Source organism: Oncorhynchus masou, chromosome 21, assembly GCF_036934945.1.
Source record: "Oncorhynchus masou masou isolate Uvic2021 chromosome 21, UVic_Omas_1.1, whole genome shotgun sequence".
In the NCBI taxonomy this organism is placed as follows: Eukaryota; Metazoa; Chordata; class Actinopteri; order Salmoniformes; family Salmonidae; genus Oncorhynchus; species Oncorhynchus masou.
This window is the reverse complement of record NC_088232.1, coordinates 7,624,330-7,642,692: the sequence shown is the minus strand read 5'-3', so window position 1 is coordinate 7,642,692 and position 18,363 is coordinate 7,624,330. Positions and strand designations below refer to the sequence as shown.

Below are 18,363 nucleotides of genomic sequence, written 5' to 3'. Positions count from 1 at the left end.
AAAGAAAGAAGACCTATAGCTTATTGGTCCCTGGTAGGCGTACAGTAAATGTTGATACACAGGGCTTGTACACTGAGTGTACAAAACATTAAGAGCACCTTCCCAATATTGCATTGCACCCCCATACCCCTTTGGCCCTCAGAACAGACTAAATGAGTCGGGGCATGGACTCTACAAGGTGTCGAAAGCATCCCACAGGGATGCTGGCCAATGTTGACTCCAATGCTTCCCACAAGTTGTGTCAAGTTGGCTGGATGTCCTTTGGGTGGTGGACCATTCTTGATACACAGGAAACTGTTGAGCGTTGCAGTTGTTGGCACCGACTACCATACCTCTCAATTGTCTTAAGGCTTAAAAATCCTTCTTCAACCTGTCTCCACGCCTTCATCTACACTGATTGAAGTGGATTTAACAAGTTACATCAACAAGGGATCACAGATTTCACCTGGTCAGTCATGGAAACAGCAGCTGTTCAAAATGTTTTGTACACTCAGTGTATATAAATCTCGGCCTATAACTTAGTGAACTAAGGTTCACATTGGGCCTATTGATATTTCTACAGATGTGATGTGATGATTGACCTTGTAATAATCCTCTCGCTTCCCCGTTTGTGTTTTCCAGACACTAATATGAGGAAGCCTTTACATGCCCCAGACCCTGGAGAACATCAGGAGCCAGTCAGTTGTTGTGTTTAGAGGACTATGCTCTCCTCGACACCGTAAGGCAAGCGCTCGTGCTAAACCAGCCAGAGCAGCCTCACAGCCAGCCTGAGCCTCAGCCTCCACCTATGCAACAGCGATGGAATTGATGCTCCCAGGTGCTGACATGGGGCCCCAGAAGGACTCCTTCCCCCTGAGCAGAAGGCATCACTACCTCCACGTCCGGAGAAAATTGAGGCCCATAAGGATTCTAGCTTTCGTCCTCAGCATTGTGACTCTCAGCACAGTCTTCTCATTGGGTGCCTTCCAGTGGACTACTTCTTCTACTGGGCTCGCTGGAAATGGAAGTGATCTACTTTCCTCCTCCCCCGCTGCTATGTCCGGTGGAGACCTACTTCAGTCGGCCCCCCGCAGAACACTGCTCACCACCAAGCACCAGGGAGGCCACAACATCTCTATGACGGAGGACATGCCCGTGGCCATGAAGTCTTCCATGGATGAAATGAACCAGGGGGACTACCCCACGGATCTCTTCAGCCTGGAGGAGAGAAGGCAGGGGGCTGTGGGTCTGCACATGTTTGGGATGTTGTACATGTTCATCGCCTTAGCCATTGTGTGCGACGAATTCTTTGTCCCGGCCCTAACTGTGATCACAGAGAAACTTCAAATCTCGGACGACGTTGCCGGGGCGACGTTCATGGCGGCCGGGGGTTCTGCCCCGGAGCTTTTCACTTCCGTCATCGGGGTGTTCATCTCCCACAGCAACGTGGGCATAGGAACCATTGTGGGTTCGGCCGTGTTCAACATCCTGTTTGTCATCGGGATGTGCGCGTTGTTCTCCAAGGAGGTTCTCCAGCTGACCTGGTGGCCCCTCTTTAGAGACGTCTCCTTCTACATCATTGGTCTGTTGATGCTCATCCTGTTTTTTTTGGATAACCAGATCTTTCTGTGGGAAAGTATCGCCTTGCTGATGTGCTACATTTGTTATGTGACATTTATGAAGTTCAACGCAAATGTCGAGACCTTCATAAAGAGTAAATTGGGCCAGAATCAAGTGGATGAGGTGGAGGCCGCTCCTAAGGTGAGTTTTGCCGCCACCTTTTCCTCCCCAGATGTATTCTTAACTCACGTTCCTTTTGCTTTTGGCAGGAGGCTGCACGCATGCAGCGTAAGGAAAGGGTATTTAAAAGTCGTCCTGAGGGCCAGGTAAACGGACAGACGCCTAACCTCTGCCTGCCCAGGGATTAACATTGGGTTTAGCTGCATGTCACCTGTGCATGGCCTCACAGAGATGGCCCTCCCTATTCGTGCTGACTAAGTCAAACCACCAAGCAGGTCGCTCCATGGAGTCTTCCATCCACTCCCATATTAAATAACAGGCCTCTGAGCCCTTTGCAAAGCTGGCTCACCATACATACAGCCCTCGCAGTAGTCAGTCAACCAACTTTACGCAAATCTAGTTTTCCCTTAAACGTTTTAAACATACACAAGACACATTTACACAGCCAATGTTTAGGAAATGTATATGCCATTTAAGTAATAAATATGTCAACTTTTTTATCTTCTTGATGATGGATACTGTAATTACACACCATTTATTAACTTTGTCATTAACTTCGACCTATAGGAAATCAGTTACACATTAACTGGTTTACTGAATTCAGTGGTCTGTGGTTATCTGAGGGAGTCTTAAACATTGGAACTAACCAGCTGTCGACTTATACCAGGAATTGTCAATATCTGTAATGGGCTGCAAATGGGGGAGGGTGGTTGCTCTGACGAGGTCTCAATGTTTGGAGATTCCAATTCCTATTATCAACATGGCCCCAGAGGGTAGCTTTGTGTGGCCACATTTCTTCAAAGGATTGACACGTTTGAGTGGATAGGCCCGACAATGTGCACTGCACAGTGTGTCCCCTTGAACCGACTTCTCAACAGCTGTATTCAATCAACATCTCTTTATGACCAGAGTTGAGATAAGGACAGTAGGCTAAAGTAGCTTGAGCACTCACCGTTTTCTTAAAACTCCCACGTGTACTTTATTATCAAGATCGGCTAGCTAGTATTTTTCCAGAAATGCTGGTCCTAATGTAAGAAAACAACAGATTTGAGTACTTGAGACTTTAAAAGGAGGCTATACATACATTTCCATGGGATAAAACGTAGCGTCCGACCCCAAAAGACACAGCAAATAAATTGATTTGTGTAGATATAGATCGAATACATTTTTTTGTTTTTAAACTGCATCATTATCATTCAGAACTCTACTGTTGTGACATATCTCCTACATGTGTCCGACCTGCTGTGTTCTTGTCTTTGTCTTCAGTTGGAGTCTGATTCATTGCTCTCAGATGTTATATACTCAGAGTCACACTCTTACGGAGCCCAGGTGAACCCTAGCTGGATGTTGGCTGTGATTGTTAGGGCTTACCTGTAGCTTTTTTTTTTACCTGTATTGCATCCCAATTCAGGTCTTCAGGGGTTTATACTTTAATACTACTGTTCAATTTGGACTAGATTATAGGCCTGTATTTGGCATTTAGAAGACAATAATATCCATATGTACTAATTATTATCATCCTCACACCACATTGAGACACTAGATATTGTAAAGAAATATCTAGCAATGAGGTTTGATATAATGATTCCAGCAAGCAGTACTTTAAAAAATACCTAGTTAAATTCATTAATGGTAACTAAGTTACGAGCCATGTTTTTTCTCCTAAAAATACGGACCAATGTTGTAGTGACAGCAACATTTAGTGGGTGGCAGCAAACCTTGCTCTTACATCTTTACATAACATGCAAGTATCTGGTCAGTGGTTATTTGATGTGTGATATGTTCAGTTTACACCTCGGATCTTAACGTTGAAATGCAGGTGCCATTATTCAACCCGACTTGAAGAGGTGGTTACTATTTCTATCATCAAGGGGATATAAAAACTCCTGTTTGTATTCCGTCCTTCGGGTAAACTGCCCTGTTCACAGGAAGTCTCTCATCCTTGTACTGGTCTGACTCCTCAGGGATTTCTTTTAACCAGCCAGCACATGATGTACGACTTGCTTGCCCTCATATGTCTGTAGTTCTTAAGTAATCCCTCTGCAAATCCTCCAATCCATTTACCACAGCTAATTTTAACCAGGTGCTACTGCTGGTGTGGAGATCAAAACTCACTCAACACTAGGAAAAGTTTTTTTTTTTTAAAGTTAACCAATTGTGTTTATTGTTTTGTCATTCAGTGTAAAGTCTGTGCTTTTAACCCAAGCCATATATATGTAGAGAGATATGTATAAATATGTAAGACGGTGGAAGTCAGGAAGAACTCACCCTACTTGATTATTCTAAGACTCCAATCCTTCTTAAACCCTTAACTGATTACCATTTGTGACGACAGCAAATATAAAAGCAACAGACTCCTGGGCCCCGTTTCCCAAAAGCATCTCAAGACTAAGTTCATTGCTAGAACCCTCGTCGGAGCTTCGTTAAAGCTCCGAGCTGTTTTCCAAAACCATCGTTAGTAAAGTTCCACTTGAAAACGTTTGTTATTTACCAACTGCCTCCAGACCACTCGTACAACAGCCAAGTGTGTCGTTGGATGCTTATTTGCCCTTCTGTGTTACTTTATAGTTACTTTATACACAGAAGATCTCCACTAAACATAGGCGCCAACATCTTGATGCTATCTGAATCTTCTGTGACCAGCCGGTAACTTCACAGATCACAGATAACTTCTGTGACCAGCGGATAACGAAGCTACACATTTGCCAATGTTTTTGCAATTGTTACAAACAAGCAAGAGATACAATTATTCTTAAATGAAAAACAAGATGACTGCATTAAAATATAAGTACAGTATAGACCGATATATTTAAACCATACTGAAATCAATTTCATGTTCAATCAGATTTTTTTTGTTGTTGCTAATTCTAGGCTACTGTATGTAATTGCCTCAATATATTTAATGTTGTGTCACATGTGCGCAATACCTCATTTGTGATAGTGTATTATTATAGGGTTAGCATTAAAATAATGTGCCCCAATATTTGCAGCCATAAGTGATTATATATATATATATATATATATATATATATATATATATATATATATATGAGCTGAACCGTCGTCAGTATTGTGGAATAATTCTACTGTTAAAGTAAGACTTGGAAGGCAAAAGCTGATCCGACAGCGGTGCTGCATTTCGTTCGATCCTATCAGTATCGATACATGAACCAACAACACCCAGTGTTTTGTGAAACGCATATGATATTCAGCTGCTATAGGCAAGATGCACCGTTAAAACACTCCTAAGCTTAATGTTGCATTCTATGAAAGCGGGTATTTACCACATATGACGGGAAATTCTATTAAATGTCCCCCCAACTCGTAATTAGTAGTGGGAAACATGTCTATCTATCATCGCTGAGTGCCAACTCATGCTACATGCTGACCTTTGACGTCCCCTACTGAGGAAATAACAGCATTTTTGGCAGTTAAATGTAACAACTAAATTATTTATTTTTTAAACAATCTATTAACATGGTTTTGGAACAAAATAATTTGTTTATAAGCATTATATCTGTAGTTATAGTTTATGGTTGACGCAGCTTGTTGGCCATTAGCCAATCAACGTTTCTTGACAAAGTTCAAAGCTCGTGAATGCATGATGCATCCAACTGCATTTATGACTTCACAACTTAAAATTACGTCCTTCCCACTTGGTTATGAACGCAGCATTAGTTCCATCGCTATCGGGAATCGGGCCCTGGGCATGATGTGACCAACCTGCTGCAGCTGACTGACTAAAGCTGACTAACTAAAAACACAGAAGCCGACAGTGACTCAAAGAATGAACAATGAACAGTAGAGGATCTTTTCCACATTACGTTTCTCTACATCCTCTATATATACACACTGAACAAAAATGTAAACGCAATATGTAAAGTTGGTCTCATGTTTCATGAGCTGAAATAAAATATCCCCAAAATGTTCCATATGCACAAAAAGCTTATTTCTCAAAAATGTTGTGCACATCCCTGTTAGTGAGCATTTCTCCATTGCCAAGCTAATCCATTCACCTGACAGGTAGGGCATATCAAGAAGATGATTAATAAACAGCATGATCATTACACAGGTGCACCTTGTGCTCGGGACAATAGCTTTTTCACACAATTTCTTGAGGGAGTGTGTAATTGGCATGCTGACTGCCGGAATGTTCGAACAGAGCTGTTGCCGGAAAACATAATGTTAATTTCTCTACCAAAAACTGCATCCAATGTTGTTCTAAAGAATTTGGCAGTACGTCCAACTGGCATCACAACCTGGAGACTACGTGTATGGTGCTGTGTGGGCGAGTGGTTTGCTGATGTCAATGTTGTGAACAAAGTGGAGTTATGGTATGGAATACAATTGCATTTTGTCAATGGCAATTGAATGCACAGAGATACCGTGATGAGATCCTGAGGCCCATTGTCGTGCCATTCATCCGCGGCCATCAACACGTTTCAGCATGATAATGCACGGCCCCATGTCGCAAGGATCTATAAGCTAAAAATAGCCTAGTTCTTCCATGGCCTGCATACTCACCAGACATGTCACCCATTGAGCATGTTTGGGATGTTCTGGATCGACGTCTATGACCGCGTGTTTCAAAGTTCATGCCAATATCCAGCAACTTCACACAGCCATTGAAGAGAAGTGGGACAACATTCTACAGACCACAATCAACAGGGGCGGCAGGTAACCTAGTGGTTAGAGAACTGGGCCAGTAACCAAAAGGTTAATAGATCGAATTCTTGAGCTGACAAGGTAAAAATCTGTCATTCTGCCCCTGAACAAGGCAGTTAACCCACTGTTCCTAGGCCATCATTGTAAATAAGAATTTGTTCTTAACTGACTTGCCTAGTTAAATAAAAACATCCTGATCAACTCCATGTGAAGGAGATGTGTTACGCTGCATGAGGTAAATGGTGGTCACACCCGATACTGACTGGTTTTCTGATCCACACCCCTACTTATTTTAAAAGGTATCGGTGACCAACAGATGCATATCTGTATTCCCAGTCATGTGAAATCCATAGATTAGGGCCTAATGAATTTATTTCAATTGACTGATTTCCTTATATGACCTGTAAAATTGTTGAAATTGTGGCATGTTCCATTTATATTTTTGTTCAGTATAATACACTAGCGTATAGTACTTAGAATGAAGTAACGTATTGGGAATGCGTTGGACATTGGAACTCGTGTGTAAGAGCTTTTGACGAGCATGATCTGACTGCACTAGGAAGTGTTTTGTCGGCAATTGTTTGCTGTTGCAAGAGACGAGAAGACTACATGCTTATTTTGCAGGGCAAAATTCTCACAGATTTTTTTAGATAGAAAGCAACCACCAGTGTTCACGTATTTCTATCAACATTTCTTCTTTCAATCATGCCTCTCAATGACATGTAAATGATTGTGGATCATGTTGTAAATGTCCATGCTTCCATAATCATTAGTACAGGGCTCTCCAACCCTGTTCCTGGAGAGCTACCGTCCTGTAGACTTTCACTTTAACCCTAATCAAGCGCACCTGATTCTAATAATTACCTGGTTGATAAGCTGATTCAGGTTAGTTACAACTGGGGTTGGAACGAAAATCTACAGCTTTCTAGGAGAAGGGTTGGAGAGCCCTGCTTTATTGTAACGTTTCCCTTAATTGCGAGAGTTCACTTCCTGCGCTAAACCCCAGGTCCACAACTGACCAATCAGCTACACTGGGTTTCATTGTCTCAGAAATAGGGTTATGCTCCAGTCTTTATCATTAATTGTAACTAAAAGTGTACTGGTATTGTTATTGAGTTAACTTCTTTTCCATGAAGAAAGGGTACCGGTCACACACTTAACATTGTATTCTATATCCAATATCTTCTATATCCAATGGACACCGGGGTCCTTAAGGGTTGTAACACCACCCAAGTAACAACCATTAATCAACCCAATACATAATATAAGTGTAATAAAAGTGTGAGGTTCGAATCAAACGTCACATTGTGACATGTGAAGGTTGTTATGAGAGTTAACATGAAGGGGTTGAAATTACTGTTCTAAATACGGTTATCTCTGTGGATTAGTCCTCTCTAAATCTGGGAGCTTGGCGGGTCAGGTGGACACAATTGACTTCTGCCTTGCAAGGATACTTTCAGAAACTCCCAGCTTCGCAGAAAGCCTTGGCTGGCTGGCTGGCTGGCTACGGTATACTGTGAATAATTGTTATTTCGAAAAGCGTCACGTGTTCCTGAAAAGATCTTAAAGATCATTTTGTTTGGTAGTTTGAATTAATTACACGTTAATTAATCGCATTACATAACAAGGCAGTTAACCCACTGTTCCCCGGGTGCCGAAGACATGGATGTCGATTAAGGCAGCCGCCCGCACCTCTCTGATTCAGAGATGTGGAAGACACATTTCAGTCGAATGCGTCCAGTTGTACAACTGACGAGGTATCCCCCTTTCCTTCCCTAACATGCACTTTCCAATGGTGCAGTTACCTCCTGCAGTGCAAGTTTGATTGAATTCCAGGCGTAGCTATTTCCTGTTGAGGCACTGAAAGAAGTAAAAAAAAAAGATGCCTGTGACATATATGTTGATTTTCTATTCCAGATATTTGTTTTCGTACAGTGTGTGCATGTATGCATGTCCAGTTTGTGTGTTTGCTTGTATGTTTATGTACGGAGAGTATGAAAACCCTGCAAATTCACTCTCCAAGCCATTCCCCAGCATTTTGGTAAATATTGTTTTAGCTATGAGGACATGTGGAGTGTTTGATTGCAGCTTCTACAGCAAAAACACTTTGTGGAAAATAGTACTTAAAGTAAAAAAATATATATATTTCCATCGTTATTGTAGAGGTATAAAGGGAGTTAGGGAGCCCAAACTACTTGATATAAAAACAATGGCAGTGAATGTAAAGATCCCTATTAATCAATTAACTTTAATTAACTTCAATTACCCTGTTTGTGGATCAAATGGATCACCCATTAGTGCATTGTTTACTCAATCCCAGATTCTGTAGCTAGAGACATCTATGCCTCTATCATTTTGGCAAGAGTTAATAACTATCAATTTGATGATGTTCTATTATAATGATATGAATCACAGTTCATCCTGTGCTCCTGTGTTCTTTTTGGTATTTGTTTTTATATGTAGAGTCATACATAATTCACCTCAAAATGAATGTTTAGATAGGCCTACAGAATTTGTCAAATCATTATTTGACCTTTAATAAATCCCTTTCCTGCAATCAAATTACCAAATCGCCCTCCAGTGGCCTCGTTGGAATGTTAAAATGTTTCATAATTTCATAATTAATCAACATAAAAAAATTAAACACAAATCCACTGTTTGTATGTCAAATGGTTTTGTTATATTTAAGTCTTCTATGATGCATATAAAGTGTAATGTTGGGATGCAAACCCAAAACGGAATACATTTCAACTCTATATCTGACATGGTACAGGTGTCTTCTTTTTTAAGTCCATAACCATATGTGTGAGTTGTATACATTTGTTTCAAAGTTGATTTGTTTAAGACTACCAAGAAACACTCTGTGACCCTAATTTAGCCCACTGCAGTAAAGGGTTCATGCTATAAGCTATAGCCAGTATAAGGCCAATTACTTTTCAGTTGTATAAAGATGGATTTGTAAAGTATTATTGCTACATTTGTATTGTGTCGACCCCATTAGTTTCTACCCCATTTGTGGCTATGCCAAAAGCCTTGAGTATTATCCAAACCCACTCCCTTCCTGACATAGGTGGGAGTTCTGTTAAGATTCTATTTCTACACGGTCCGTGTTTATGTCCTGTCGACGTCAAATCCCAAAATCAAACGCATTCATCACGTACACAGTTTACAGCAGGTATAAAAGGTGCAGTGAAATGCTTGTGTGCTAGGGACGATAATGGCGCCCATTTCAGACCACATTACACACAGCAGACCAACTGTTAAGCAAACTGGTCAGTGTGGTGAGAACGAGACAGGTTGGAAATGTGACCGTGTGGCGGATGTTTTGGCGGTGGTTTCAGAGGGGATAAAAGGCACCATGTCTGTACATTTGACATTTTAGTAATTTAGCAGGCGCCCTTATCCAGAGCGACTTACAAGGGCAACGAGTTTAATTGCCTTGCTCAAGGGCACCCCGGCAGATTTTTCACCTCGCCGGCTCGGTGATCCGATCCAGGGGCCTTTCGGTTACTGGCCCAATGTTCTTAAACTGCTAGACTAAATGCCTCCCACAGAAAGCCAGGCCACATTGCAAACCTCCAGCAGTTCTCCATCTTGCCAATCCATCCATTCCTAACCCTAAGCTCCGGCAGCAGATGCTCTGCAGGTTATTAGGCTCAATGCCTAATAAATAACCTGTATGACCCGTTAGGGCCATGTGAGCATTAGGCAACAGCCAACCGCCGGGAATCAAACACAGCACAGGGCCTTAGCCTGCCTTACTGGAAAGGCCTAAGTTTGGTTGCTCACATGGCTAACGCTCATCCGCTAACACTTTGAGAGACAGCTACTAGTGGCTCTGGATGGATCCTCCTAACCCCAATGAAATCCTTAACTCGACGACATGACTCGGTCTACATTGATACAAACTGGTTGTGTAATTGTTGTCCCATTTTCCGGTAGACAAATAGCAGGGCTGTTCAGGGTTTTCAACTCTGATAATTGAAGAAATAGTTGAAATTCTGTAATTTTTTTTATTGGTAATCATAGTCTAGAATTTTTTTAGTGAATCATACAATAGTTAACTACAGTATGGCTAACACTTGGCCTATGTCTGCTTAGTCAAATTGCTCCTGTAACTCAAGACTTTTAGCTCCTATAATTCAAGATGTTCCTTCTTCCATTTTTAAAGGAAATAAATATTAGGATTGTCATGTATTCCCATTCGCTTCTTTTGCGGTGTGAAGATACACAGTTAGCTATAGTATAACCCTGTGTCTGACCACAGCAAACTGCTGAGGTGTTGCATAGTTTTGTCGTCTTTGAGCAGGGATTCATTGAAGTTATTCACTCATTTCATATCATTGATTTACAGTGGCTTCATAAAGTATTCAAACCTCTTGACTTTTCCCCACACTTTGTTGTGTTACAGCCTGAATTTAAAATGGATTACATTTAAAAAAAAAATACATGTAATTATGTCACTGGCCTACATGCAACACCACATGATGGCAATGTTTTTCATTTTTTTTCTCTCCAAATGAATTAAAAAGGGAGACCTACTGCTTGCTATGGTATCATACTGTACCTTACATTCCAAACAAAAAAAGCAGTATGCTTTCTCAATTTAATTTCTCTCTCAAACGGTTGTGTAAAATGGGATTCTGTCTCCACAACTGTAATGTATATGTCCTCTGAAGAACTGTTGGCTTTAGATTAGAGGAGCTGCATCTGTAGGTTTTACAAGCTTTATGTCTTCCCAGCTGCCAAGTATTCCCAGCTGCATTACAACTTGTACATTCTCTATGGGTCATTTTGAAACCGGCTTAGCTATTGACCGTTTGATATCCTGATAATTTATCATGACGGCTGCTTCTATTTCATTCATTAGGCCACACTGTCTTGTCAACAACTAGCATTTCCTGGCAGATGTTTTCTGTTTAAGCGCGATTTCGTGTGACTTCATACATGCACGTCTTTCTCTTTACCTCTTCCCTTTGAAGGCAACCACGGGTGACGACGAAAACAAGTTGACGGTATGTTTATGTTCTGTCGTGGCATCTTCATCTGTATTTATATGTGTCATGTTGACAGTACTGAATATCCAGTGTTCTTATTCAGCAAGCACACAAAGCATGTTGCCATAGACAACAATGCTGCATGAATACAATGAAATATAATGGTCCACAAATGTGGACCATTTGTGGACCACTCTAAATACCCATGTATTCAGAGTGTTGGCCCAATGCCGTTTCTGCATTATGACACATTTACACGACACTTCAACATTCAACATGGCAGCCATGTTAGCTCCCCATGAACATTACATGGGCAATATTTAAACAATGCTATGTAACTGAACGTCCAGTATTAGAACAAAAGTTGACCTAACTCTCTAAATATATGAACTCTCTAAATATATAAACTCTCTAAATATATGAACTCTCTAAATATATGCCGCTGGTTTGCACTACAAGGCACTGCATAATTGACACTCCCGCACTTGACACGTCGCACTGTGTATTCACTGTGCATACCACTTTGTTCAACTGCCTCATTGTTACACCACTGTGTATTCACTGTGCATACCACTTTGTTCAACTGCCTCATTGGTACACCACTGTGTATTCACTGTGCATACCACTTTGTTCAACTGCCTCATTGTTACACCACTGTGTACCAAAGACACATATGCATTGTGAGCTCACGGTTGGGGTCAATCCAGGAAAGTAAAATTGAAACTCAATTCATACATTGAATTTCAGTTCACTTGACTGAATTGAAAACCAAATTGACTCAACCCCTGCAGTTTTAGATTAGAGCTATGTAATGAAGCTGTAGATTAAAGCTTTGTATAGAAGCTATAGAAGATCTAGTATTGACGCTATAGATGATCAGGTATTGAAGCTATAGATTAGAGCTATGTATTAAAGCTATAGATGATCTAGTACTGAATCTATAGACTATCATCTGGTATAGAGACGTTAAAGCAGCCTATGCTCTTGGTCTCTACTGCAGGCCAAGCCCCGTCTCCAGAGAGGAGGCTCATCAGCCTCCCTCCACAACACCCTGATGAGGAATAGCATTTTCCAGCTCATGATCCACACCCTGGACCCTCTCAGTGAGGGTGAGGGACTGGGGGGTAAAACAACAGGTTCTTTTTGTCACACCTTCAATATAGACACACTTCCAATATCTATATTTGATATATTTGTTTCAATACGTTTCTGTATTAGACATGTTTTCATAATTTCTCATTCATGGAAACAAAGTCAAATATTTGTAATATTTTGTTTTACGTTTCCATTAGTGGGGAATCCGTAGCTAGGTTTCATATTGTTAGGGTTTATCACTGACTCTATGCAGCAACGATTGTGTTTCAGGGCGATTCAAAGAGAAGGCCTCCATTCTTCACAAGATGGCCAAACAGAAATGTCAAGATGGCGGGGATGGGGAAAAACCCAACGGTGTCGCAGGTGAGCTTTACATTTCAAATGTATGTAAATGTTAAATATGTTAAAATACTTGTTATATACTAAATTAAAAACTGGGTGGTTCCAGCCCTGAATGTTGATTGCCTGAAAGCCATGGTATAAGAGACCGTATACCATGGCTATGACAAAACATATATTCTTAATGTTCTAACTACATTTGTAACCAGTTTATAATATCAATAAGGCACGTCTGGGGTTTGTGGTATACGGCTAAGGGCTGTGTCCAGGCACTCCGTGTTGCGTCGTGCTTAAGAACAGCCCTTAGCCGTGGTATATTGGCCATATACCACACTCCCTCAGGCATTATTGCTTAAATATACTGTATATACATAATATACACTGCTCAAAAAAATAAAGAGAACACTAAAATAACACATCCTAGATCTGAATGAATGAAATATTCTTATTAAATACTTTTTTCTTTACATAATTGAATGTGCTGACAACAAAATCACACAAATGATCAATGGAAATCAAATTTATCAACACATGGAGGTTTGGATTTGGAGTCACGCTCAAAATTAAAGTGGAAAACCACACTACAGGCTGATCCAACTTTAATGTCCTTAAAACAAGTCAAAATGAGGCTCAGTAGTGTGTGTGGCCTCCACGTGCCTGTATGACCTCCCTACAACGCCTGGGCATGCTCCTGATGAGGTGGCGGATGGTCTCCTGAGGGATCTCCTCCCAGACCTGGACTAAAGCATCCACCAACTCCTGGACGGTCTGTGGTGCAACGTGCATTGGTGGATGGAGCGAGACATGATGTCCCAGAAGTGCTCAATTGGATTCAGGTCTGGGGAACGGGCGGGCCAGTCCATAGCATCAATGCCTTCCTCTTGCAGGACCTGCTGACACACTCCAGCCACATGAGGTTTAGCATTGTCTTGCATTAGGAGGAACCCAGGGCCAACCGCACCAGCATATGGTCTCACAAGGGGTCTGAGGATCTCATCTCGGTACCCAATGGCAGTCAGGCTACCTCTGGCGGGCACATGGAGGGCTGTGCGGCCCCCCAAAGAAATGCCACCCCACACCATGACTGACCCACCGCCAAACCGGTCATGCTGGAGGATGTTGCAGGCAGCAGAACATTCTCCACGGCGTCTCCAGACTCTGTCACGTCTGTCACATGTGCTCAGTGTGAACCTGCTTTCATCTGTGAAGAGCACAGGGCGCCAGTGGAAAATTTGCCAATCTTGGTGTTCTCTGGCAAATGCCAAACGTCCTGCACGGTGTTGGGCTGTAAGCACAACCCCCACCTGTGGACGTCGGGCCCTCATACAACCCTCATGGAGTCTGTTTCTGACCGTTTGAGCAGACACATGCACATTTGTGGCCTGCTGGAGGTAATTTTGCAGGGCTCTGGCAGTGCTCCTCCTGCTCCTCCTTGCACAAAGGCGGAAGTAGCGGTCCTGCTGCTGGGTTGTTGCCCTCCTACGGCCTCCTCAACGTCTCCTGATGTACTGGCCTGTCTCCTGGTAGCGCCTCCATGCTCTGGACACTACGCTGACAGACACAGCAAACCTTCTTTCCACAGCTCGCATTGATGTGCCATCCTGGATGAGCTGCACTACCTGAGCCACTTGTGTGGATTGTAGACTCTGTCTCATGCTACCACTAGAGTGAAAGCACCACCAGCATTCAAAAGTGACCAAAACATCAGCCAGGAAGCATAGGAACTGAGAAGTGGTCTGTGGTCCCCACCTGCAGAACCACTCCTTTATTGGGGGTGTCTTGCTAATTGCCTATAATATTCACCTGTTGTCTATTCCATTTGCACAACAGCATGTGACATTTATTGTCATTCAGTGTTGCTTCCTAAGTGGACAGTTTGATTTCACCGAAGTGCGATTGACTTGGAGTTACATTGTGTTGTCTAAGTGTTCCCTTTATTTATTTGAGCTGTGTATATTATATTACATCCTCCAGTGACTCTCACCGTCTCTCCTTCAAGTCTAACTCCTGGCCTCTCTCTATCTGTCTCTGTAAGCAGACAAAAACATCCCCAACAGTTCCAACGTCACAGTGGAAGTCACTTCGCCTGCAAACGGCGACGTAGGACCGGTAGGCTTTGTCTACCAAATACCTCCAAAATCAGTGACATGATGTTTAAGAGAGTAACTGACACACACTGGATGAAATAGTTCTGTTTCAATCAAATACATGTTTTATAGCCTTGGTATTTCTGTCACTGTTTCTCTCTAACCCCCCACCTCCTCTCTGTTTGGTAGGCGGAGGAGGAGGAAGATGAGGATGCTCCTCTGAGTTTGGAGTGGCCGGAGACGAACCGCAAACGAATAACGTACCTCCTTATCCTCCCCATCGTCTTCCCCCTGTGGCTCTCTCTGCCGGATGTCAGGAGAGAGGCAAGTGGAGCTGCTCCTCAGACTACATTAACATTTGGGGTGTAGCTACGGTTGGTTGATTGATTTGTGAAAGTCTATGACGCTTTAAAAAAGGACAACCTTTCTTTCTTTTTCTTTTTTGCAGACTTCCACAAAATTCTTCCCCATAACTTTCATTGGTTCCATCTGTTGGATTGCTGCCTTCTCCTACCTCATGGTGTGGTGGGCTCATCAGGTAAGCCCCTCCCTGACACATGTCAATTTCGTTCTGAGCCAATCAAAGCATAGGGTTTGGTGTCAATCATTATCTCACCTCACCTATGGCCTTTTGATTATGGTGGAAGCGTATCAGTCTGTGTGTGACCACGACACATAATCAAGAGCCAACCAATCCAAACAAGATCCAGTCAATCGATTGAGTTCCAGCCGTGCCAATCGCCAGACGTCATAACGCCAAATCTGATTCTTTGTCTTTGTTTGAACAATGTAGTTAACCCATTTTTACTCTCAGGTTGGAGAGACCTTCTGGATTACAGAGGAGATCATGGGATTGACCATATTAGCAGCTGGTACATCAATTCCTGATCTAATCACCAGTGTCATTGTAGCCCGGAAAGGCCTTGGTGACATGGCTGTGTCCAGCTCTGTGGGCTCCAACATATTTGACATTACCGTGGGGTAAGTCGGTCCAAAAGCACATTTAAAATGCTGTTTGCATGAATGAGTCATTTTTAAAAATGTTTTCTCAGTCAAGCTCTATCGCTGCACATTTGCAGTGTGACAGTAGTTTTGCACAGATCTATGCTCTTTTGCATGACAAAAATGTCAACCTAGAAGTCAAGGCTCAACTGCAACTATGTTTTCACTTTACCACCATATAGTCAACTCTAGACAGTAATGGTACATGTGATTCCTCTGTTTCTCCGGCTACCCTTGCAGCCTGCCGTTCCCTTGGCTCATCTACGGCCTGGTCAATGACTTCAAGGCGGTGCAGGTGAGCAGCAACGGCCTGTTCTGCGCCATCGTGCTCCTCTTCCTCATGTTGCTCTTTGTCATAATCTCCATCGCCTCCTGCAAGTGGAAGATGAGCAAGGTGCTGGGAGGCCTCATGTTTTTACTGTACATCTTCTTCCTGGTAACCAGCGTCATGCTGGAAGACAAGATCATCGTGTGTCCCATCTCCATCTGAAGGCCCCTCTTCAACCCCAACCTCCTGGAAACACAAACACACCTTCTCTCTCTCACACACACATACAGTACACACAATCATTTGATCCTCCCGTTGTCAATGGGGGCTTCCATTGGGAGGAGCAGTAGAAAACTAGCATGACTTGATTGATTGATTCCAAATGCCCGAGCACAACCTGCAAATGATAATTTGTGAACTTTGAGCAGGGCAGACGGACCTGTCGATGAGGGATTGATTCACGATGCTACTGCCCAATGGGATGGGTTTCTCCCCACATCACATGACCACATCTGAGAGCTTCCATTGGTTTAAATCTGTCGTTGACTGACAAACAGGCGATTGTAATCACGCCCATGTCGGAGAGTAGAGGACCACGTCTGGTTACTCTAATCCAGAGGACTATGTGATATGATTAGAGAATAGATTTGAATATGTCAGGTATCAACTGTCCATCCATCAAAACCTTTGATGGCTGTATGAAGTGGAGCTCTGGAAAAGGTCCTGCAGGTCCTAACCAGAAAGTGGAACCTGGCAGAGAAATGGAAGAGAGGTTCATCAGATGCAAGAAATATCAAGGCATGAGGAACATGGTTGGATCCAACAACAGGTAGATTAAAGAGCAGAGCCTCAGCTTTCACAGAGTTTACCGAACTCCAGTAAATCGCAATCAATTTGCACAGGTCCTTGCTATAAGAGTGTCTGAGGATTGCGTGGATCAAGCGGAAGTGTTTTTCTTGATTTTTGTAACTTAGTTTTCAGTTGTATTTATATTACAATTGCTTAATTTGCAAAACCCAAAAAGGTTTTTGTTCTCAAATCAAAATCTAGAATTTGTACAGTTCTGATTGGACTTGTAACCGTTACATGTTTGTATGGACTTGCAAAGTTTGGAAAGGTAAAAGTGTAAATGAAGAGAAAATGGTAGTAATATGACGAGGTTGGTTTTGTTTGGGACAATTTTGTGAAGTAAATATAATGTAGTATTTCTAATATCTTCTGTTTCTTAAACCCAACCCATATTTTCAAACTTGTTTGACATATAATATTAAGGTGAATCCAGTTGAGCAAATCTATTGTACCTAATGCTACAACAATTTTATGGTTGAAAATGTAACAATACAATTTTATTCCGGTAAAAGATATATACACTGTGCTCCACTTATTCTATACGCAAATCAGCTGAGGAACATGACAAGTGTAAATAGTTAAAATGGTCGACAGGTGTGATGTAGGGACACACTTTTTCAACCCCTTTTAATCAAATGTATTTATAAAGCCCTTTTTAACATCAGCAGATGTCAGCAGTCCTATACAGAAATCAAGACGAAAACCCCAAACAATGCAGACGTAGAAGCAGATGTGAAGTGAAAATATATATAAAAGGGGTGTGAACTCTGTACAAATGATCAGTTTTCCATGTTTGATACAGTTTGTATGCTTCAGAATCATATAGGGATATAAATATCTATTTTTTATACGTTATATGTTTGCTTGTTTTCTCTGTATAATAGAGCAAACAGTAACATGTATATCGGAATAACATCCTGTTTTTTTCTCATCCTGTTTTTTTTTTATATTGACCAAAAGCAAAATAGCATGTGAATGATATTCCCAGAATAATCGATAGTTCTACACTGTAAAAAAATCGATATGTTTCTTCTCCACTATAAGATCGATCATAAAAAAATGTCAAACTATTTAGTTGCTTCAGAATTGTTACCTTACCGTTACTGTATGGGGCTTGCCCTTTGAATGGCAATGGCAAAACCTATCACAGGATTCTCCAACCATGTTCCTGGCGCGCGACCAAGGTTTCCAATCCAACCACAGATGTAACTAACCTGAGTCAGTTGATCAACCAACTAATTATTAGAATCAGGTGCGCTAGATTAGGGTTTGAGTGACATTTCACAAGACGTTAGCTCTCTTGGAACAGATTTGGAGAGCCCTGCTCTAGCACATGAAGCAT

The 18,363-nt window shown here is 42.0% G+C and overlaps 1 protein-coding gene across 1 annotated transcript; it reads left to right on the top strand.

Annotated features, from left to right (window-relative positions):
• Window positions 1-798: 798 nt before the first annotated feature.
• On the top strand, window positions 799-16,394 carry LOC135507315 (sodium/potassium/calcium exchanger 2-like). Its single transcript, XM_064926879.1, has 10 exons — window positions 799-1,740; window positions 2,986-3,048; window positions 11,367-11,399; window positions 12,382-12,505; window positions 12,747-12,839; window positions 14,851-14,933; window positions 15,098-15,226; window positions 15,351-15,440; window positions 15,717-15,883; window positions 16,145-16,394. The coding sequence occupies exons 1-10, from the start codon at window positions 799-801 to the stop codon at window positions 16,392-16,394; spliced, it is 1,974 nt and encodes a 657-aa protein (XP_064782951.1).
• Window positions 16,395-18,363: the final 1,969 nt, after the last annotated feature.